Here is a 23,635-nt window from a genome sequence, read left to right as displayed (position 1 = left end):
CCTTCGGCACTTGTCCTCAGGGTCTCCTGAGAGTTGTGTCACGGGCCATTGGTCACTCATATTTGGCTCAGAATAAATATCTTCAAACATTTTACAGAGTTTGACTATTTTCTTTGACATGACACTAATGTTAATAAGTTCTGATAACCCACTACCATCAGACCAGCTTCTTCTAATCTTGAGCATGTTTTTCATTTATTCTCTCTCTACCACCTCCTTCTCCTGTGCTGTAATGCAGTGGGGGCTTCCTGTCCCTGTCTTCCTCATGTAGAAGCCTGTTTGGGAGGTTTTTCTTTTCCTTTTTTTTTTTTTTTTTTGAGACAGAGTCTCGCTCTGTGGCCCAGGCTGGAGTGCAGTGGCGTGATCTCGGCTCACTGCAGCCTCAATCTCCTTGGCTCAGGTGATCCTCCCACCTCAGCCTCCTGAGTAGCTAGGACTACAGGAACACACACTGCACCCAGCTAATTTTTTGTTGGTTTGTTGTTGTTGTTGTTTTTTGAAATGGAGTCTCGCTCTTGTTGCCCAGGCTGGAGTGCAGTGGTGTGATCTTGGCTCACTGCAACCTCCACCTCCCAGGTTCAAACGATTCTACTGCCTCAGCCTCCCCAAGTAGCTGGGACTACAGGCGCTTGCCACCACGCCTGGCTAATTTTTGTATTTTTAGGAGAGACAGGGTTTTGCCATGTTGGCCAGGCTGGTCTCAAACTACTGACCTCAGGTGATCTGCTTGCCTCGGCCTCCCAAAGTGTTGGGATTACAGCCATGAGCCACTGTGCCCAGCCTATTTGTTTTTTTTGAGACAGTCTCATTCTGTTGCCCTGGAGTGCAGTGGTGCGATCTCAGCTCACCACAACCTCCGCCTCCCGGGTTCAAGAGATTCTTGTGCCTCGGTCTCCCGAGTAGCTAGGATTACAGGCATGTGCCACCACATTCAGCTAATTTTTGTATTGGTAGAGATGGGGTTTCACCATGTTGCCCAGGCTGGTCTCGAACTCCTAACCTCAGGTGATCTGCTCGCTTTGATCTCCAAGTGTCAGGGGCATGTGAGCCAGAGCAACTCCATCTTGAAGAGGAGCTGGGTAAAATGAGGCTGAGAACTACTGGGCTGTGTTCCCAGAAGGTCAAGGCATTCTAAGTCACAGGATGAGATAGGAGGTTGGCACAAGATACAGATCATAAAGACCTTGCTGATAAAACAGGTTGCAGTAGAGGAGCTGGCCAAAATCCACCAAAACCAAGACGGCAACGAGAGTGACCTCTGGTCGTCCTCACTGCTACACTTCCACCAGCACCATAACAGTTTACAAATGCCATGGCAACATCAGGAAGTTACCCTGTATGGTGCAAAAAGGGGAGGCATGAATAATCCACTCCTTGTTTAGCATATCATCAAGAAATAACCATGAAAATGGTTAAATCCATGGAGTCACCATCCTTTTGTTCCAACACTTTCCTAGTAAACTTGTTTTCACTTTACTCTATGGAGTTGCCCTGAATTCTTTCTTGTGCGAGATCCAAGAACCCTCTCTTGGGATCTGGATTGGGACCCCTTTCCTGTAACAAACGTGCTGGGATTGCAGGCATGAGCCACTGCGCCCAGCAAATTTTTGTATTTTTTATAGAGACAGGGTTTCGCTATGTTGCCCATCCTGGTCTTGCCAACTCCTGGGCTCAAGCGATCCATCTGCCTCAGCCTCCCAAAGTGCTGGGACTACAGGCAGGAGCTACCTTGCTTGGTCTGGGAACTTTTTTCCCATGGAATCATTAGTGTCCCCATTATACTTGTTGACATAAAGGAAAAAACTGGCACAAATTTAAGTAGAGAGTTTACTTGGGCCAGTTTTGAGGACAGCAATCCAGGAGTATAGATTCAAGTTGCCCAGGACAATAGGCTCAGATTATCAGATTAATAGCAGTTACAAATGTGTGTGGGGTTTTTTTTTTGTTTTTTTTTGAGATGCAGTTTCACTCTTGCTGCCCAGGCTGGAGTACAGTGGCGCGATCTTGGCTCACTGCAACCTCTGCCTCCTGGTTCAAGTGATTCTCCTGCCTCAGCCTCCCGAGTAGCTGAGATTACAGGTGCCCACCACCACGTCCGGCTAATTTTTTGTATTTTTAATAGAGTCAGCATTTCACCATCTTGGCCAGGCTGGTCTTGAACTCCTGATCTCGTGATCTGCCTCCCAAAGTGCTGAGATTCAGGCGTAAGCCACCAGGCCCGGCCAACAAGTGTGTTTTTAAAGGAAAAAAGAGGCCAGGTGTAGTGGCTCATGCCTGTAATCTTAGCACTTTGGGATGCCCAGGCAGGAGGATAGCTTGAGGCCAGGAATTTAAGATCAGCATGGGCAACCTGAGACCACCACCACTCCACCGAAAATAAATAAATAAATAAATAAATAAATAGAAGAGGCAGTTCCTAAACTGTTCGCCAATCACTTACATTAACATAGCGTAAGGTATTTGATTGGCTGTACGTTGTTCTTTGTGTCAGATTCCACGAACATGAAGATAATGGGTGAGGCAACTAGTCAGGGACCAAATGCCTTTAAACCATTGCCCCCAGGCATGGGTCGGGGATTTGTGACTGAAGTCCCATACTCATGTCTCTCTGGGCCTGATAATTTTGCATACCTCACATAGTTCAGACTGCTTTAAGCTATTTTTCTTTTCTCATCCTGATGCATAGAATGATATTAGAATAGAGACTGCAGAATACAAGCAACTATACCTCAGAAGAGAATATAGTTTACGAATACATTCAGTCAGTGGACTTTCCTTTTTTCCTTTTGAGACAGAGTCTCGCTCTGTGCCCAGGCTGAAGTGGAGTGGTGCGATCTCGGATCACTGCAACCTCCGCCTCCCAGATTCAAGGCATTCTCCTGTCCCAGCTTCCAGAGTAGCTGGGATTACAGGTGCCCACCACCACGCCTGGCTAATTTTTGTATTTTAGTAGAGATGGGGTTTTGCCATGTTGATCAGGTTGGTCTCAAACCCCGACCTAAGTTGATCCACCCGTCTCCGCCTCCTAAAGTGTTGGGATTACAGGCGTGAGCCACTGTGCCCAGCCCAGTCAATGGACTTTCAGGTGCAGAATGAGGATGTGGTTTGGGGTGAAGGTGAAGTGGGATAAGAAAAAGGCTACACGTTACATGATGTGAGGCAGGATGAACCAACTCTAGCATAATCCAGAATGGGAATGACATTGTGATCAACAGTCCAGTCCCCTCTCTTGTACATTTTCTAAAGCAAGTGAAATAAAAATTGTGGCCAGGCGCGGTGGCTCACGCCTATAGTCCTAGCACTTTGGGAGGCCGAGGCAGGTGGATTGCCTGAGCTCAGGAGTTCGAGACCAGCCTGGGCAACATGGTGAAACCCTGTCTCTATTAAAATACAAAAAATTAGCTGGGCATGGTCTCAGCTACTCGGGAGGCTGGGGCAGGAGAATGGCTTGAACCCAAAGGTGGAGGTTGCAGTGAGCCAAGATTGAGCCACCGTACTCCAGCCTGGGTGACAGAGCGAGACTCTGTTTCAAAGAAAAAAAAAGTAAAAAAAAGGGCGATCTTCCTTTTCTTATTAACTTTATTTATTTGTTTATTTATGTTTTTGAGACAGAGTTTCACTCTTGTTTGCCCAGCCTGGAGTGCAGTGGCACAGTCTCGGCTCACTGTAACCTCTGGCTCCCGGGTTCAAGCGATTCTCCGGCCTCAGTCTCCCGAGGAGCTGGGATTACAGATGCCTTCCATTATGCCCAGCTAATTTTTGTATTTTTTTTTTTTTTTTTTTTTGAGACAGAGTGTCACTGTGGCCAGGCTGGAGTGCAGTGGCGCAATCTCACCTCACTGCAACCTCTGCCTACCGGGTTCAAGTGATTCTCCTGCCTCAGTCTCCCGAGTAGCTGGAATTACAGGTGCGCGCCACCACACCCAACTTTTTTTTTGTGTTTTTAGTAGAGACGGGGTCTCACCATGTTGGCCAAGGATGGTCTCGATCTCCTGACTTCATGATCCACCCACCTTGGCCTCCCAAAGTGCTGGGATTACAGGTGTGAGCCACTGTGCTGGGCCAAATGGATTGAATTTTAAAGCATACTTCAGGCAGAGGGAATAAGGGAATAGTCTGAGTAATGGTGATGAGAAAAGAAAGAACTGGCCAAGTGCGGTGGCTCATGCCTATGATCTCAGCACTTTGGGAGGCCAAGGAGGGCAGATCACCTCAGGTCAGGAGTTGGAGACCAGCTTGGCCAACATGGTGAAATCTCGTCTTTGCTAAAAACACAAAAATTAATCAGGTGTGGTGGCGGGCACCTGTAATCCCAGCTACTTGGGGGGCAGAGTTTGCAGTGAGCCAAGATTGTGCCACTGCACTCCAGCCTGGGTGACAGAGACTCTGTCTCAAAATAAAATAAAATAAATAAATAAATAAGAAATAATTGTATTTGATGACTTGGTGAGTCAGCTAGCATAAGACATGTGTACCAGGGAGTAGTATAAAACTACAAAGTTGTTTAGCTTGGAATTAGAGCAACTTGTCAATTTGATTCCCGAGGCAATGGGAAGTGTTTAAAGTTTTTTTGTGATGCTGTCTGAAGTATACTTTAGGAAGCCTATGGTGGCAGGATGAATTGAAGGCAGAGGAAAAGGTTTCAATATTCAATAGTCCAGGGAAAAGAAACGTAGGACCTGCAACCAGGTGTTGGCACTAAGGATGGAGCTTTGCCTAGATTTTCCCTTCGTAGATTCTTCTCTTCCTGGATGGAAACTGATAAAAGGAAATTCTTCTGCTAGTAAATTATAATGTTGACTCCAAAATCAATTCTAGATAAAGGCGATTAATTTGCAAACCCAGGATGCCTGGCTGAATGGTCCCTGCATTCAAAGATATTTTCCCCTTTACAGGAGCACCTGATAAATTTAACTCCCTAATCTGTCAAGGGCTTTGTGGAAGAGCCTGGAGGGGGATCGAAGGCGGAACTGATACTTACTGACACACCTGGGTCTGCAAACTCCCAAAACCGAGGCTCAGAATTAGTAAATTAGGGCAGGGCACTTCCCTCTTTGGAAGGGAAGTTCCTATTTTCAAAGTTCTTCCAACGGAACTTTTACATTAGAGAAGTGTAATTGAGTAAGTGGAAGTGACCAGGAACAGCATTTCTGTTCCCTGGGCGGGAGAGAGAACTCCCTCAGGCAGAGCCAGCAGCAGGTCAGCTTCTGAGGGGGCCCTCATGCTGGCGGCGCCGACCTGTGGTGCAATGCTCTGAGTAGGAGAATCTTAAATACATGTTTGAGATTCAATTCCCAGAAACGTAACTAGTCTTCACAAGCCAAAAAAATAAAAATAAAAAATAGAAAAAGGAAGTGATTTCTTTTCAAGAGGTCAAAGGGCCTGGAAGAAGAGCTCCTGGCTTGAGTGTCTCAAGCCTTTCTGGGGCCTAATCCGGCTGGAATGGGACGCAGCATTCATATTCCTGTCCTTGGTCCTGTCTTAATGAAGAATTGAAAATAAGGGGTGGAGAAATAACTTTCCTTCTTCTCCCACCATCCTCCCACAGTGTAAATAAGCAAATAACTCTAAGCTCGATTTCCTCATTTGTCAGGCGTGGGGAAAGACTTGACATCAGGACTCTTCCATTCCACCGCCACCTGTCTTAATTTAAACATTCCCATGACCCACCCCAGAAGCGCCAGCCTCCCGCCCACAAGGAGCATGGAAGTCTCGGTTTCTGGCTAGTGCGCAGACTCCACCTTGAACCTACTCCCCCAACCCCCCACCGCTCCTTTCCCCGTTTCTCCGGCAGAGGGCGCAGGCCCGAAGGTTCCGCCGGCCCCGCCCCAGCCTGGCCCCGCCCCGCCCCGGCGTAGGGGCAGGGGAGACGGGCACGGAAACCTGGCCCCGGCTTTCCGGGAGCTGTGGGCACGCGGGCTGCTCGAAGCCGGTGGCCCGGGGGTTGTCGCTGCCCAGTCCGGCCGCGGCCGGCCGCTTCCCCGAGCCTACGAGCAAGTCGGTCCGCCTCCGGGACGCACCCCGCCCGCCCCTGGCTCGCGCGCTCTGAAGGGGCGCGTCCCGCGCACTCCCGGCGCCGCCCACTCCCCTCCCCACGGCCGCTCCTCCCTCCGCCCGGATAGCCGGCGGCGGCGGCGGCGGCCGGGAGAGGCCCCTCCTTCACGCCCTGCTTCTCTCCCTCGCTCGCAGTCGAGCCGAGCCGGCGGAACCCGCCTGGGCTCCGACCCTGCCCAGGCCATGGCCGGCAACGTGAAGAAGAGCTCTGGGGCCGGGGGCGGCGGCGGCTCCGGGGGCTCGGGCTCGGGTGGCCTGATTGGGCTCATGAAGGACGCCTTCCAGCCGCACCACCACCACCACCACCACCTCAGCCCCCACCCGCCGGGGACGGTGGACAAGAAGATGGTGGAGAAGTGCTGGAAGCTCATGGACAAGGTGAAAGGCCGGCTGAGCGCCCGCTGTTGCAGGGTGGGCGTGGGCGGAGGGCCGCGGGGAGGGGAACGAGCGGACGGAGGAAGCGGGGGAGGGGACGGGTCTGGTGAAGCCGGGGAGGCGCGGAGCTGGGGTGACCGGCCGGGGGCCGGGGGGCGTGGGGGCAGGGACGAGGCCGGGAGGGTGGGGGGCGGCGTGGGGGAGGGGCTGCCGTTGGGAGTCGGGGAACGCTGGGGTGCCGCGTTTGGGGTAGCCAGACAAAGATGGAGTGGGGGCTGGGGCGAAGGTTAACTGGGAAGCCAGTGGGGCGGAAGTATAATGGGGGGTGCGGAGTTTGGGGCTCTGTGCAGGGTGTAGGGATGTAGGTCACGGAATTGGCCTGGGAGGTTAGCGGTGGCGGGGGGGGGGAGGTGAGGAAGAGTGTTTGATTTACCGGCTGGGGCTCTTGGCTGGGTGAGATCTGACTAGGGAATTAGGCAAATGGGCTCTGATTGAGGAACCTGGCTGGGGTCAGGACAGCTTCGCAGGGAAGCTGTGCTCTGGGTGAGAGTATAGTCCTTTCTCATTAAGATGTAACACGAAGATAAGAGACATTGATGTTTAATGGAGGCAAGGAAAGAACTTTCCTCCACATCTAGCGCCAGCTCAAGTTTTTTGTTACCCTCAGAAACACTGGATGTGATCCATTGCTGGTGCTGAGATACGCACTGATTAAACCACAAGTTCTGGTTAGAACTATTATCTTCTGAAAGATGGACTGGCTGAGCCTGTTAAGCAGCAGCAGATTCTGACTTCTTAATAACTTCCTCCCTACTACACCGCTTGAGCTGGGTTCATTTTTTCTGGTAACGGTTCTGACTCCTTATTACAGGTCCTGACTTTAAACTTGTTCGTTGAGCTTCTTTGATTACGCTTTTTTGTTTGCTTTTTGCAAGTGTGAACAAAAATAACTCCTTTATATTTAGCCACTAAGTTTGTCATTTGGGAGAATTTTACTTCCTTATAGTTGTGTCTGTATGATGAAATGTAGTCTGAAGTACTTAAGTGTTTAAGCAGTCGGACGCTTTGTTAGAATTCAATACGTTTTCTTGGTATTTTTCATATTCATTAATTACTTTGGCAAAATTCATATTGCGTATGAAAAGTGATTAGAAGTATCTGACACGTTCTAACAGAGTAGTGTTATTTCCTCCAGGGTAAAATTTGGTTTTCTTTGGTTCCTCCCTGGGCCTCGGTTCCTCTTCTGTAAAGTTCTTCATGGGTTGTTTTGGACTAGAAACCGCTAATAAAATGATTATGAAGCACTTAGCCAATGTAATGTGCAATTTAAATGCTTCATAAGTCCCGTGTATGAATTAACACTCCTGTAGTGCATGTCAGTGGTTTCATAGCCACCTTTTTAGGGCTGGTTTTTCTCATGTTAAATAATTGGTATTGTAATTAATGACACAAGTATTTATGTGTTGATTATATTGGTGGTGTAGTACTAATTTTATTATTAGAAATTATAATAAAATCCTTACAGAAAGTTTAGGTGTGTAAAGGAAACTTTAAATGTGTCGACTCCTTTAAAAAAAAAACACATAGAAGATACTCAAATGCTAAAGTTTTGTTAGTTTGCTTTTTAGGGATTTATCGTTAAGGACTAACAAATTTACTCTGGCATAGAAAAAATACTTTTCTAATGAGTGTCTCGTATCAGACATGTGGGTGCAGTACAATCAAAATTGTGTTGATTAGTGGCCTCTGCTTAAGAATAATCTGTTTACTAAAGAGTTTCCGTATTCTGTATTCTTTTTTTTTTTTGAGACGGAGTTTTCACTCTTGTTACCCGGGCTGGAATGCAGTGGTGCGATCTCGGCTCACTGCAACCTCCGCCTCCTAGGTTCAAGAGATTCTCGTGCCTCAGCCTCCAGAGTAGCTGGGATTACAGGTGCGCGCCACCACGCCCAGCTAATTTTTTGTATTTTTAGTAGAGACGGGGTTTCATCATGTTGACCAGGCTGGTCTCGAACTCCTGACCTCAGGTGATCCATGCGCTTCGGCCTCCCAAACTGCTGGGATTACAGGCGTGAGCCACTGGGCCCGGCCCTGTATTCTTAAAGAATAAGAGTATTCTGTATTCTTATTAAAGTGTTTCTATAAATACAGAGTAAGTTATAGATAGTCCTATTCTACAAGGTAGCCCAAATAAAATCCTCCCTTAAGTCTTACTCCTTCATCTATTTAAATTATGTGTATTGAATTTTGATTTATTCTGCAGAATGTTTAATTATTTGGGAAGAATAAAGAGGACTCAAAGTTTGACTCAAATTGCTTTTCAGGTTTGATAGTTTCACGGAAAGTAGGCTTCTAGCTTTTCCATTCCAGTGTAGGGAGAGGGCTGTTTTATTTTTGTATTACTTGCCTCAGAAGTTGGTTTTAGTACTGTCTGTTCCCCCCTTATCACGTATTTCTAGTTGCTCTGAAAACGTAGATACTTTCTAATGTGTTAGTCTGATAGATTTATACTGCTTTCCAGATTTTCTGAATACCTGCGTGATGTTACTAGATTGCACCATCTCTTTTACCCTTGATGTTTTGAGCATAAGGTGTCCTCTTTTTTCACTTTATTTTTATTGTTGAAGTCTTAAATGTGTCACCACACCTTGACTTCATGTGCTATAAGTGGTGAAGAACCTACTGTCAAATCCGCAGATGTCCCACACATTTAGTTCTTTTTAACAAAATTTCTGGGCCAGGCCCCGTGGCTCACGCCTGTAATCCCAGCACTTTGGGAGGCTGAGGTGGGCGGCTCACTTGAGGTCAGGAGCTCCAGACCAGCCTGGCCAACATGGTGAAACGCTGCCTCTACTAAAAAATACAAAAATTAGCTGGGCGTGGTGGCAGACGCCTGTAATCCCAGCTACTTGGGAGGCTGAGACAGGAGAATCCCTTGAACCTGGGGCAGAGGTTGCAGTGAGCCAAGATCGCACCACTGCACTCTAGCCTGAGCGACAGAGTGAGACTCCGTCTCAAAAAAAAAAGTGTTTAATTCCTTTAAATGACACACATTTAGTTCTAAGTCACCATCTCATACCTGCTTTATCTTTGTTGTTGAAGCTGGATGAATATTATTCCAACCAATTCTTAATCAGTTTATTGAATTAGCACTGGGAACTGTTAGTCTCTTTCCTTCCCCCAATATTGGATACATACAGATGGAAAAGTTGGCATAAGTCATGGGTTCTCGTTAACAGGCCCGATTTACTAATCCATTATGGAACTTAAACTTACTGTTGGAAAAATGTTTGTGCTAGAATGCTTGTTATTAAATAAAAGTTAGAAGAGCCTCTGGTTTTCTTTTTGCCACCCCAGGATATTGTAATAAACATGTGCATAAATACTTGTATGTGAAGTGGCTTGTAAGCCAAAAGACAATTGGGCAGGGAGGAGAGGAGTCGGAAGTGGAGAGAAAAGAGAAAAAGTCACCTAAATTGGCCTTAAATGTATGCTGGGCTCACACCTGTAATCCCAACACTTTGGGAGGATGAGGTAGGCAGATCATTTGATCCCAGCTTCAGCCCAGGAATTCCAGACCAGCCTGGGCAACATGGCGAAACACTGTCTCTACAAAAAATAGGCATATTAGCCAGGCGTGGTAGTGCCTTCCTGTAAGTTCGAGCTGCTAGGGAGGATCACTTGAGCCTAGGAGATGGAGGCTGCAATGAGCTGTTGAGCGAGCCACTGCACACCAGCCTGGGCAGCAGAGTGACACCCTGTCTCAAAAACAAATAAATTGCTTTAAATGTAAATTTCAAAGTATCAAAGTGTTTAATTTAGTAAGAGACTTTATTTATTTATTTATTTGCTCCGTCACCCAGGCTGGAATGCAGTGGCACGATCTTAGCTCACTGTTTCCTCTACCTCCCAGGTTCAAATGATTTTCATGCCTCAGCCACTGAGTAGCTGGGATTATAGGCATGCGCCACCACACCTGGCTAATTTTTCTTTTTTTTTTTTTTTAACTAGAGACGGATTTTCACCATGTTGGCCAGGCTGCTGTCGAACTCCTCGCCTCAATTGACCTGCCCACCTCAGCCTTCCAAAGTGCTGAGGTGGGATAACAGGCATGAGCCACCGCGTCTGGCTCAATTTAGTAAGAGACTTTAAATTCCATTACGAAATAGAACAGAGTTTGGCAAACTTTTTCTGTAAAGGGAGGTTTCAGGGCTGCTGTAAATACAGTAATCCTCCATGGGGATATGTTCAAGACACCCAGTGGATGCCTGAAAACCCCCGATAGTACTGAAGCCTGTACATATACTATGTTTTTCCTATACATACATACCTATGATAAAGCTTAATTTATAAATTAGGCACAGTAAGAGATTAACAACAACAATAATGAAAGAGTACAATTACAAAACACACTATAGTAAAAGTTATATAAATGTAGTCTTCCAAAATATCTTATTGTAGGCTGGGCGTGGTGGCTCATGCCTGTAATCCCAGCACTTTGGAAGGCCGAGGCAAGCGGATCACCTGAGGTCAGGAGTTCGAGACCAGCCTGGCCAAAAAGGTGAAACCCTGTCTCTACTAAAAAATACAAAAATTAGCCAGGCATGGTGGTGGGTGCCTGTAATCCCAGCTAATTGAGAGGCTGAGGCAGGAGAATCGCTTGTACCTGGGAGGCAGAGGTTGCAGTGAGCTGAGACTGCTCCATTGCACTCCAGCCTGGGCAACAAGAGTGAAACTCTGTCTCAAAAACAACAACAAAAAATCTTATTGTATGGTACTGCAGGTAATGGAAACCTCAGATACAGGGAGATACTGTATTTTAGGCTTTGCTGGGCATGCAGTAAGTCTCATGTTCTTTGTTGTTATTGTTACAACTCTTTTTATTTTTTATTTTTTGAGGTAGAGGCTCCCTCTGTAACCCAGGATGGAGTGCAATGGCATGATCTCAGCTCACTGCAACCTCTGCCTCCTGGGTTCAAGCAATTCTCTTGCCTTAGCCTCCCAAGTAGCTGGGATTACAGGTGCCCGCCAGCACACCCAGCTAATTTTTGTATTTTTAGTAGAGATGGGGTTTTGCCATGTTGGCTAGGCTGGTCTCGAACTCCTGACCTCAAGTGATCTGCTGCCTCAGCCTCCCAAAGTGCTGGAACTACAAGCATGAGCCACCGTGCCCGGTTGTTGTTGTTGCGACTCTTTAAAAATGTGAAAGCCACAAGAAAAGGATGCAGGTGATAATTTGCCCACTCCTGAAGTAGAGCATCTATTTTAGGTTTGAATTTTATTTTTATTTTATTATTATTTTTGAGATGGAGTTCCGTTCTTGTTGCCCAGGCTGGAGTGCAATGGCGTGATCTCGGTGCACCGCAGCCCCTGCCTCCCAGGTTCAAGTGATTCTCATGCCTCAGCCTCCCAAGTAGCTGGGATTACAGGCATGTGCCACCATGCCTGGCTAATTTTGTGTTTTTAGTAGAGATAGGGTTTCTCCATGTTGGGCAGGCTGGTCTCGAACTCCTGACCTCAGGTGATGTGCCCGCCTCGGTCTTCCAAAGTGAGCCACCGCGCCCAGCCCTTATTTTTAATTAGCTTATATAATTGAAACATTAAGGTATTGATGATTTTTAAATAGAATATAGTTTATTAGAAAAATACATTTAAAATCATGAGCTCAAAAAAAATTACATTTTTTTGAATTAAAAAAATTATTTTATTGGCCGGGTGTGTGGTGGCTCACGCTTATAATCCCAGCACTTTGGGAGGCTGAGGTGGGTGGATCACCTGAGGTCAGGAGTTCGAGACCAGCCTGACCAACATGGAGAAACCCTGTCTCTACTAAAAATACAAAAAATTAGCTGGGTGTGGTGGTGCATCCCTATAATCTCAGCTACTCGGGAGGCTGAGGCAGGAGAATCACTTGAACCCGGGAAGCGGAGGCTGTGGTGAGCCGAGATCGCACCGTTGCACTCCAGCCTGGGCAAGAAGAGCAAAAACTCCATCTCAAAATAAATAAATAAATATTTTATTTTTATTCATTATTATTAACTAGTAGTATTTTTAAAAATAGAGACAGGGTCAGGCCGGTCATGGTGGCTCACGCCTGTAATCCCAGCACTTTGGGAGGCTGAGGCTGGGGGATCACCTGAGGTCAGGAGTTTGAGACCAGCCTGGCCAACATGGTGAAACCCCGTCTCTACCAAAATACCAAAATTAGCTGAGCATGATGGCGGGTGCCTGTAATCCCAGCTACGGGAGGCAGAGGTTGCAGTGAGCCAAGATCGTGCTACTGCCCTCCAGCCTGGGTGACAGAGCAAAACTCCGTCTCAAAAAAAAAGAGAAAAAAAATAGAGACAGAGTCTGACAGTGTTGCCCAGGCTGGTCTCAGACTCTTGAGCTCAAATAATTCTCCCACCTCAGCCTTCCACAGTGTTGGGATTACAGACGTGAGCCACTGCGCCCAGCCAACAAAGTATTTTTAAAAGGTGATTATTTCCTTCCTTCTAACTTTTCCTGCCTTACCCTATCCACCTTGCCTGCCCTGTGCCTCCTAAAAGCACGTTAGGAAACTTCCTGTGTTTTGGAAGTGAGATACACTTAGAATTTGCAAATTAATATATAGCATTTAATTGGACTACTACTTCACTCCCTCCCTTCCTTCTTACCTTCCTGTGTTTGCATACACAAGCATAGTGGTAGGTATTAAGTTGTTACACTCTAAGAGATTACATTATAAATGGTATATAAGTGATGTGACTATAGGAGAAATATGTCTGAAGTGATGAGGATCTCTTGAGTTTAAACATCTTTCTTCTGTGTGTGAAATGTGTCAATATTTTTTCTGTATTTATCTTGACCTCTTAGGATTGTAAAGTCCTTGAGGGTAGCACCTGTAACCTGCTTATCTCCTGCAATATCCAGTTACGGAGCCTTCTGTAATAGTAGATACTTTGTAAGTTTTTTGGTTTTGCTTTTTTTAAAAAAGGGATTTATTTATTTATTTATTTATTTATTTAAAAAGTACACTTGGAAGAGGGCCAAGTGGGTGACTTGAGACCAAGTGCCTATTTTTATTTTTATTTTTATTTATTTTTTACTTAAGAGACAGAGTCTTGCTCTGATGCCCAGACTGGAGTGCAGTGTCACCATCATAGCTCACTGCATCCTTAAGCATCTGGGCTCAAGCCATCCTCCCGCCTTGGCCTTCCAAAGTGCTGGGATTATCGTCACAAGCCACTGCACCCAGCCAGTAGTTAGCTTTGTGTGCCCCCAAGGAATAACTGCATGGAAAAGGTATGGAGGGGGGCATCCATCTTTTCTTTTCTTTTTTTGAGACGGAGTCTCGCTCTGTTGCCCCAGGCTGGAGTGCAGTTGTATAGTCTTGGCTCACTGCAACCTCCACCTCCTGGGTTCACGCAATTCTCTTGCCTCAGCCTCCTGAGTAGCTGGGACTACAGGTGTGTGCTACCACAGCCGGCTAATTTTTGTATTTTTAGTAGAGACAGGGTTTCACTATGTTGGCCAGGCTGGTCTCAAACTCCTGACCTTGTGATCTGCCCTCCTTGGCCTCCCAAAGTGCTGGGATTACAGGCATGAGCCACCGTGCCTGGCCGGGGGCATCTGTCTTAATTACATTAAACTTACTTATTTTTTGCAGTAGCCCGTTGGTATCATCCCTGTTTTATATATGAAGACATTTAGGCTCAGAGTGGTTAAGTAACTTAGTTAATGGTGGAGACTGACTTGGAATGGTGGATTACCCACTTTCCTAAAACTTAGTTGTTCCATACACTACCTTCTTAGGTATACAACAAAGTGTCAATCACAAAAGCCATTTATTTAGAAAGTGACCTGTTCAGGTCACCTGCTGTATAGACCTCTGACTTATACAGCATTTCCCCCCATTCGAGGGAAGTAGACATTCTCTGTTTTATTATTATTATTTTAAATTTTATTTATTTATTTTTTTTGAGACGGAGTCTCGCTCTGTGGCCCAGGCTGGAATGCAGTGGTGCGATCTTGGCTCAGTGCAAGCTCCACCTCCTGGGTTCATGCCATTCTCCTGCCTCAGCCTCCCAAGTAGCTGGGACTACAGGTGCCCACCACCACACCCGGCTAATTTTTTGTATTTTTAGTAGAGACGGAATTTCATCGTGTTAGCCAGGATGGTCTTGATCTCCTGACCTTGTGATCCGCCTGCCTCAGCCTCTCAAAGTGCTGAGATTACCGGCGTGAGCCACCGTGCTCAGTCCTGGCCGGCTAATTTTTGTATTTTTAGTAGAGATGGGGTTTCATCACATTGGTCTGGCTTGTCTCAAACTCCTGACCTCAGGTGATCCGCCTGCCTCGGCCTCCCAAAGTGCTGGGATTACAGGCATGAGCCACCCTGCCTGGACTTTTTTTTTCTTTTTTTTTTTAAAGACAGAGTCTTGCTCTGTCACCCAGGCTGGCGCACAGTCTAGGCTCAATGCAATGAGTGGCGTGATCTCACCTCTGCCTCCCGGGTTCAAGCAATTCTCGTGCCTCAGCCTCCCAAGTAGTTGGGATTACAGGCGTGTGCCACCACACTGGTTAATTTTTGTACTTTTGGTAGAGACGGGGTTTTACCATGTTGACCAGGCTGGTCTCAAACTCCTGGCCTCAAGTGACTTGCCCACTGCGACCTCCCAAAGTACTGGGATTACAGGTGTGAGCCACTGTGTCCGGCCAGTAGACATTCTCTTGAATGGTACTAAGATAGTGTTTAACTAGTACTATTCAATGAAATATCTGTTGTCTACTTAAAGGTTGGTGTTTCTTCAAATTATGTGTGCTAGTTACTTTGTGTGATGATCATAGAGGCTTTTGTATACTTTTCCAGTTATACTTAATCTATGTTGTCCACTTCATTTTTTATTTTTTTCTGATCAGATAGTTCAGATTGTAGTTTACGTTTTAGCTTCAGTTTATTAACATCTCTCTCACCCATTAGAGCTCCTGAGGACCAAGGCTTTGTCTTAACATAGTCCCTCATTTTCTGTCTAATTAATTGAGGAGATCCGGTAGGGAATTTTTTATTTATTTGTTTATTTTTTTAGCGAGTGCTCATTAAGGTAACATTTACTAAAAGAGGTTTTACCTTATAAAGGTAGTATATAATTATTGTAAAACATGATTTGTGTTTTATGCCTATGAAAAGCTCACCCAAAGGATGTAAGATTCTTCATAATTCCTTAATGTAAAACATGAGACGGTTGAGTATTTCATGTAATCAGCAATAGGATTTTGAAAGGCATATAGAATAAAAGTGGGGTTAGACCAGGGAAGAAGATTGTATGCTCTCTCTGTTTTGTGAGTTTGGTTGAAGTTTTTGCTGACTCTTGCTATAGGAAAAACCTATTTTTAATATGTTTTCAGCCAGCAGTATACATATAGTGAACCTGATAAATCATGGTCAAATTGGTCCTGGAGTCTTCGTCTTCAGCAGAGTTCAATGTTATATTCAAACATACAATAATATTTATACTGTAATAAGTAATTTCCCTAATGATTAACCTAGAGTGCTAAAAGCAAAATGGACTAAATATTCGTTTGAACACAGCCTAAATTTTTGTTTTTTTTTTTTGAGGTGGCGTCTTGCCGTGTTGCCCAGGCTGACCAACATGGTGAGCTCCGTCTCTACTAAAAATACAAAAATTAGCTGGGCTTGGTGGTGCATGCCTGTAATCCCAGCTTCTTGGGAGGCTGAGGCACAAGAATTGCTTGAACTTGGGAGATGGAGGCTACAGTGAGCTGAGTTTGTGTCACTGCACTCCAGCCTGAGCGACAGAGCTACACTCTGTCTCAAAAAAGAAAAAAAAAATTTGTTAGAAGAGGGGCATTTAACAAGTCACTATGAAATATTTTCATGATTAGCAAATTCTGTGCTGGAAGAAAATAGGTGGGAGTAGGCAGCTACCTGGAAGCCAGCGTCAGCTTTGTCCCCACAGTGCTCCTTCCTGCAGCAGCTTCCGCAAGGAGGGAGAGGGGATGCTAATGATGGCACTGGTGGTGTACATCCACTGGGGATCCAAGCACTGGGGAGATGTGATGCCACTATCATAGATGCACCTGTGGTTCTCTCACAAGAAATAAGTAGCCCTTCTGGGTCCCCTCTTTGCTGTTTTTGGAATGGCTAGTGAGTCATGCGTAACAGCCTCCACTGCCTGGGCACCTTCTCACAACCACCACTGTTTGCTGCCTTCCCTGTGGCTTGGATCTGCCATGGAGGAAGGACTACAATGAGGCCAATTCATTGGTGCTTCATTGAGTGGGGATGGGATCCTAACTCCTGCCTCCTCCTCTCTTGGACTTACTGTATTTTTTTTATTTATTTATTTATTTATTTATTTATCTATCTATTTATTTATTTATTTATTTATTTTTTGAGATGGAGTCTTGCTCTGTCGCCAGGCTGGAGTGCAGTGGTGCGATCTCAGCTTACTGCAACCTCCGCCTGCTGGCTTCAAGCGATTGTCCTGCCTCAGTCTCCGTTGTAGCTGGGACTACAGGTGCCCGCCACCACGCCCAGCTAATTTTTGTATTTTTAGTAGAGACGGGGTTCACCATGTTGGCCAGAATGTTCTCCATCTCTTGAGCTTGTGATCTGCCTGCCTCGGCCTCCCAAAGTGCTGGGATTACAGGCTTGAGCCACTGCGACCAGCCTCTTGGACTTATTTTAAACAGCAGCACATAACTGTAGCAATCTTTGAGAAAACCAAAAACAATTTATGAATCATAAAAGATACAGAATGAAATGTAAAAGTCTTCTTTTACCCCCATACCCCCAAATAACTACCCTCCCAAGAGGTATCTACTGTGTGTAGTTTGGGGTCCATTCCCTGCCATCTCCCTACCTGTCTTATCCTTGGTGACTCCGAGAAGGTTGGAGGAATAGCATTGATTGCCCTGGAATTATTTATATACTTAAGCAAGTAGTTGACTTTTCAGCATGTCATCATGTTAAAACTGACAACTAAGAACTAATAATTTGTTATATTGTAGAGCAGTTTACAATTTTATATCTGCAGATAAGTTAAATCTCAAAATAATGTGTCTTATTACAGTTAAACTGAGATTCAGATAGATTAAGCAAGCTACTTAAGTCACCTAGCTCGTATCTTTTTTTCTGAGACATAGTTTCACTCTTGTTGCCCAGGCTATAGTGCAGTGGTGCAATATTGGCTCACTGCAACCTCCACCTCCTGGGTTCAAGCAATTCTCCTGCCTCAGCCTCCTGAGTAGCTGGAGTTACAGGCATGTACCATGGGCCTGGCTAATTTTGTATTTTTAGTAGAGACGGGGTTTCTCCATGTTGGTCAGGTTGGTCTCGAACTCCTGACCTCAGGTGATCCACCTGCCTCGGCCTCCCAAAGTGCCGGGATTATAGGCGTGAGCTACCATGTGCAGCCCATATTTTTGTTTTTTATGTGGATCTTGAACTGATGTTCAGACTGTGTCAAGTGATTTCCTACAAACCAGTACTTCTCAGATTTTATCATGAATTCAGATCAATTCAGGGGATCTTGTTAAAATACTGACTTTGAATAGGTCTGGAGTGGGGCCTGAGAGATTTTGCATTCCTAATCAGCTCTCGAGATGTCATTGCAGCAGGCCCAGGTACCAGACTTGATATAGGAAGGCTGTATGCCACAGTTGCTTTTATTTTGGATAAGCTTGGCAGATTTTTTTTTAAATAAATGGAAGTTGGGCATCTTATGTAAAATTTTTATTATGATGTTCTTCAACTATGAAGGTAATACTTTAAAATATAAATTTTTTGCTGGATGTGGTGGCTCACACCTGTAATCCCAGCACTTTGAGAGGCTGAGGCAGGAAGATTGCTTGAAGCCAAGAGTTCAAGACCAGCCTAGTCAATATAGTTAGAACCCCATCTCTACAAAAATAAAAAATAAAAAAATTAGTTGGGTGTGGTGGTGAGTTCCTTTAGTCCCAGATACTCAGGAGGCTGAGGTGGGAAGATCACCCAGGAGTTTGAGGCTGCAGTGAGCTATGATCCTGCTACTGTGCATCAGCCTGGGCAACAGAGTGAGACCCTGTCTCTAAATAAAGGAAAGGAAAAAGGAGAAGAAACAGCTGATTGTTAGTTACCTCAGGTGAAAATTATGTTGACACTTTTCCACAGTCACACTTAACGTAAATGTAGTAGTTGCTGGGGAGTTAAAGATGACCCGGCACTCACACTTACAATTCGTGTGATACAACTGAAGGTACGTAGAGGGCTCTGGGAACCCTCTATGCTATAGAGTCAATGGGGCTCATGAGGCAAACCATTAATCTCTGAGGAGACAAAAAGGGAATGGGGAGGAACTTTAGACCAGTCAGGCTCTTCTGTGATACCCTTATCCACAATTGTGTCTTAATTAGTGTATGGCATCTAAAAGTGATATTAAAACATTTACAGTAGTCCCTTCATATCCATAGTTTCCCTTCCTGCAGTTTCAGTTACCTGTGGTCTGAAAATATTAAATGGAAAATTCCAGAAATAAACAATCCAGAAGTTTTAAATTGTATGCTCTTCTGAGTAATGAGGTGAAATCTTGCAATCTTGCGCTGCTTCTGTCCTGGGCATGAATCATCCCTTTATGCAGTGTAGATACATACTGTGGATATAGTAGTGTATCCACACCGTCTACACTACCCACCAGTTAGTCACCTAGTAGTCATCTTGATTCTCAGATCAACCGTTGCAGTCTTGCAGTGCTTGTATTTGACTCACCCTTATTTTACTTAATGACCCCCAAAGCATAAGAGTAATGATGCTGGCATTTTAAATATCCAAAGAAAAGCCAGAAAATGCCTCCTTTAAGTGAACAGGTGAAAGTTGTTAAGAAAAGAAAAAAATCATATTCTGAGGTTACTAAGATGTACAGTAAGAGTGAATCTTCTTGAAATTCTGAAGAAAGGTCTGGGCTCAGTGGCTCATGCCTGTAATCCCAGCACTTTGGGAGGCTAAGGTGGGTGTATCACTTGTGTCCAGGAGTTCGAGACCAGCCTAGGCACATGGTGAAACCCTTCTTTATTTAAAAAAAATTTTTTGAAGAAGCAAAAAGAAATTTATACTAGGGCCGGGCGTGGTGGCTCACACCTGTAATCTCAGCACTGAGGGAGGCAGAGGCTGGTGGATCACTTGAGGTCAGGAGTTGGAGACCAGCCTGGCCAACATGGTAATACCCTGTCTCTACTAAAAAATACAAAAATTAGCCGGGTATGGAGGTGGGCTTCTGTAATCCCATCTACGTGGCAGGAGGCTAAGGAGAATTGCTTGAACCCAGGAGGCAGAGGTGGCAGTGAGCCGAGATAGTGTCGCTGCACTCCAGCCTGGGCACAGAGTGAGACTCTGTCTCAAAAAAAAAAAAAAAAAAAAAAGAAAGCATACTAGGCTTGCTGTCATACTTCGTGGCCCTGGTATATGATAAGTGCTTCGTTAAGATGGAAAAGGTGTTAAATTTGTGGATGGAAGACATGCACAGAAACGTGCTCTGATTGGCGCAATTGGGTTTGGTACTATCCTCGGTTTGAGGCAACCACTGAGGGTCTTGGAATGCATCCCCCTAAGATAAAGGGGGATCACTGTAATCTCTGGTTCATGCTAAGTATTTGGTTTGAAATTGCATCAATAACTCTGGACAAAGAACCATTTTGCCTTTTTTTTTTTTTGAGACAGAGTCTCACTCTGTCGTCCAGGCGGGAGTGCAGTGGTGCGATTTTGGCTCACTGCAACCTCTGCCTCCTGGGTTCAACTGATTCTCCTGCCTCAGCCTCCCAAGTAGCTGGGATTATAGGCAGGCACCACCACGCCTGGCTATTTTTTTTTTTTTTTTTGAGACGGAGTCTTGCTCTGTCACCCAGGCTATAGTGCAATGGTGTGGTCTTGGCTCACTGCAACCTCTGCCTCTTGGGTTCAAGCCATTCTCCTGCCTCAGCCACCTGAGTAGCTGGGATTACAGGCATGCGCCACTACGCCCGGCTAATTTTTGTATTTTTAGTAGAGACGGGGTTTCACCATGTTGGCCAGGCTGGTCTCGAACTCCTGACCTTGTGATCCACCCACCTTGGCCTCCCAAAGTGTAGGGATTACAGGCGTGAGCCACTGCACCCAGCTATGCCTGGCTAATTTTTGTATATTTAGTAGAGATGGGGTTTCACCATGTTGGGCAGGCTGGTCTTGAACTCCTGACCTCAGGTGATCCACCCGCCTGGGCCTCCCAAAGTGTTGGTATTACAGGCGTGAGCCACTGCGCCTGGCCCATTTTTGCCTTTTAAAAGTAGAACTGACTAGGTGCAGTGGCTCATTCCTGTAATCCCAGCACTTTGAGAGATTATGGTGGGAGGATCACTTGAGGCCAGGAATTTAAGACCAGCCTGGATAACATAGCAAGACCCTGTGTCTAAAAAAATATTAGCCAGGTGTGGCACATGCCTGTAGTCCCAGCTACTGGGGAGGCTGAGGGAGGAGCATCCCTTGAGCCTAGGAGGTTGAGGCTGAAGTGAGCTGTGATGATGCCACTGCACTCCAATGTGGGCGACAGAGTGAGACCCTGTCTCAAAAAAATAAAAATAAAATCCATATATAAAAACTGCATGGTTAAGCTGTCAGAACTTACATTGTATTGAATATATTTTTTCTGCAGTTGATGTGGTGAGTGAAAGTAATGAGATTGGTAATGATTTGTAAGTGGCATGGTGTTTTTAATAAATGTGTTGGGTGGTATTTGAGAAGTATTCTGTAATAATTACAATTCCAGAACCTGAATGGAGTTTTGAGAAATCAAAAATTGAGAATAGTAATTACAAGTAAGGCGTTTTTCAAATTATTGTCTAATGATGGGGCTATTGTTTAGTGATGACACTTTTTTTTTCTATAATCAGTTGACTTTAAAATATGTTTGTTAAAAAAAAGTATAGGTGGCCAGACGCAGCGGCTTACGCCTGTAATCCCAGAACTTTGGGAGGCCAGGGTGGGTGATCATTTGAGGCCAGGAGTTCGAGACCAGCTTGTCCAACATGCGAAACCATCTCTACTAAAAATACAAAAATCAGCCGGGCATAGTGGTGCGCGCCTGTAGTCTCAGCTACTTGGGAGACTGAGGCAGAGAATTGCTTGAACCTGGGAGGTGGAGGCTGCAGTGAGCTGACATCACACCACTGCATTGCAGCCTGGGCGACAGAGCGAGACTCCATCTCAGAAAAAAAAAAAGTATAGGTTTCCGGCTGGGCACCGTGGCACATCCTGTAATGCCAGCACTTTGCGAGGTTGAGGTGGGCGGATTGCTTGAGTCTAGGAGTTCAAGACCAGTCTAGGCAACATAGTGAGACCCCATCTCTATTTTTATTTAAAAATTAAACCAAAAACAAAAAAGGATAGATTTCTGATTTGTCTTTGAAAAACAGTCATGAGTTTTTGTTTAAAAAAGCTTCACTATAAGCCGGGCGCAGTGGCTCACGTCTGTAATCCCAGCACTTTGGGAGGCCAAGGCGGATGGATCGCGAGGTCAAGAATTAGAGACCAGCCTGACCAATATGGTGAAACCCCGTCTCTACTAAAAATACAAAAAAATTAGCCAGGCGTGGTGGCGCATGCCTGTAATTTCAGTTACTCGGGAGGCTGAGGCAGGAGAATTGCTTGAACCCGGGAGGCGGAGGTTGCAGTGAGCCAAGTCTCACCACTGCACTCCAGCCTGGGCGACAGAGAGAGACTCCGTCTCAAAAAAAAAAAAAAAAAAAAAAGCTTCACTATATATTTATGCCTGTTAAACTTCTTCAAGTTTCTGAGATGGAGTTTTTGAAATGTGAAGCTTTAAGAGACTTTAGAAATAAATTGATCTAACTCTTTCATTTACAGAGACAGAAATTGAGACCTAGAAGGGCAAATAACTTGCTTGAGGTTGTATAGCCAGTTAATGTCAGTCACCAGACTAGAGCCCAGGTCTCTGGACTTGTGCTCTAGTGTCCTCCTCTCTTCTTGACAGGAGGTTAATATTCATCCTTTTAAATTATAATGACATTTTACACGTATAGCTCCACATATTGAATACTTGTTTTTGTAGCATAAAACTATTAATTTTTAACATGGGAAAACATTGAAATGAAAGTGAAAAATGCTTCTATCCATAAGTTGGAGTCTTTAGAGATAAAAAATATTTAAGTTATTTTAGTCTTATATGCTTATGGTTTTCTGCCTAATTAGAAACGCAGACTCCTTAGTGTTAGAAAAGATTCTGTATTCACAACAGCATTAGGCTTAGGCATTGTTGTTCTCTATAACTTTTTGCTTTTTAAAAGTTTAGCAATTTTCGAGCATAGTTTTATTCCTCTTTATTGTGATCATAACACTTTCCACATTTTTTCTATTGACCATTGAGTCTCGGCAGAAGCAAAGGGAGGAGCTAGGCCAGTGAGAAAGCTATTATGAATGGAGTGCATGGCAGCTGTACAAGGATACTGTTGGTTTCCCGGAGCTAAGCACGTTTCTTTTTAACATTGTTCTGAGTGATGCTGTAAATGTACAGGCAGAAGTAAACAAAAGGCAGCCATTTTTGCCACTGCAGCATTTGGAATGCAAAATACAGTTGGCCAAATGGAGGACAGACTAAGCAGGAAAATATTTGTATCTTTCAGAAATTTTTTGGTGAATTTTTTTTAAGCTTGAGGTTCATGTTTGTTTTTTGAAGGTTAACTGTGACTGCCAGTTTAAAATTCACTAAATAATATAGGCATATTGTTTGGGTTTTTGATGTTTGTTAACTATCGACTTGAATTATTCACACAGGACCTTTAGGAACCAATTTTTTAAAGAGGTTATACATAAGAAGGACTTTTTTTCCTTTCCAAAGAGTATTAATATCGAGAGTATCAAGAGCATGGCCAGGTGTGGTGGCTCTTGCCTGTATATAATCCCAGCATTTTGGGATGCCAGGAGGCAGGATCACTTGCCAGGAGTTTGAGACCAGCCTTGGTAACATAGTGAGGCCCTATCGCTGCAAAAAATAGTTTAAAAAATTATCAAGGTGTAGTGGCGTGTACCTGTAGTCCCAGCTACTTGGGAGGTCTAGTTGAGAATGTCTCTTGAGTCCAGGAGTTAAAAGCATTTGAGGTATGATCATGCCACTGTGCTCCAGCCTGGGTGACAGAGCAAACCACCCCACACCCTTCCTTTTTTTTTTTTTTTTTTTTT

General features: G+C 45.0%; 1 protein-coding gene across 1 annotated transcript in view; it reads left to right on the top strand.

The window, feature by feature from the left end:
• The first annotated feature begins 6,115 nt into the window (after window positions 1-6,115).
• The window catches only part of CBL (Cbl proto-oncogene), a 104,184-nt gene continuing 86,664 nt past the window's right edge, over window positions 6,116-23,635 (top strand). Inside the window, exon 1 of the mRNA XM_030828834.1 lies at window positions 6,116-6,432. Within this exon, the coding sequence (XP_030684694.1) occupies window positions 6,238-6,432 (195 nt within the window). The 5' untranslated portion in view covers window positions 6,116-6,237. The remainder of the gene's footprint in view (window positions 6,433-23,635) is intronic.

The sequence above is a fragment of the Nomascus leucogenys genome, chromosome 15, assembly GCF_006542625.1.
Source record: "Nomascus leucogenys isolate Asia chromosome 15, Asia_NLE_v1, whole genome shotgun sequence".
Classification (NCBI taxonomy): Eukaryota; Metazoa; Chordata; class Mammalia; order Primates; family Hylobatidae; genus Nomascus; species Nomascus leucogenys.
Note: the sequence above shows the minus strand (reverse complement) of the source record. Positions and strands in the feature narration are given on the sequence as shown.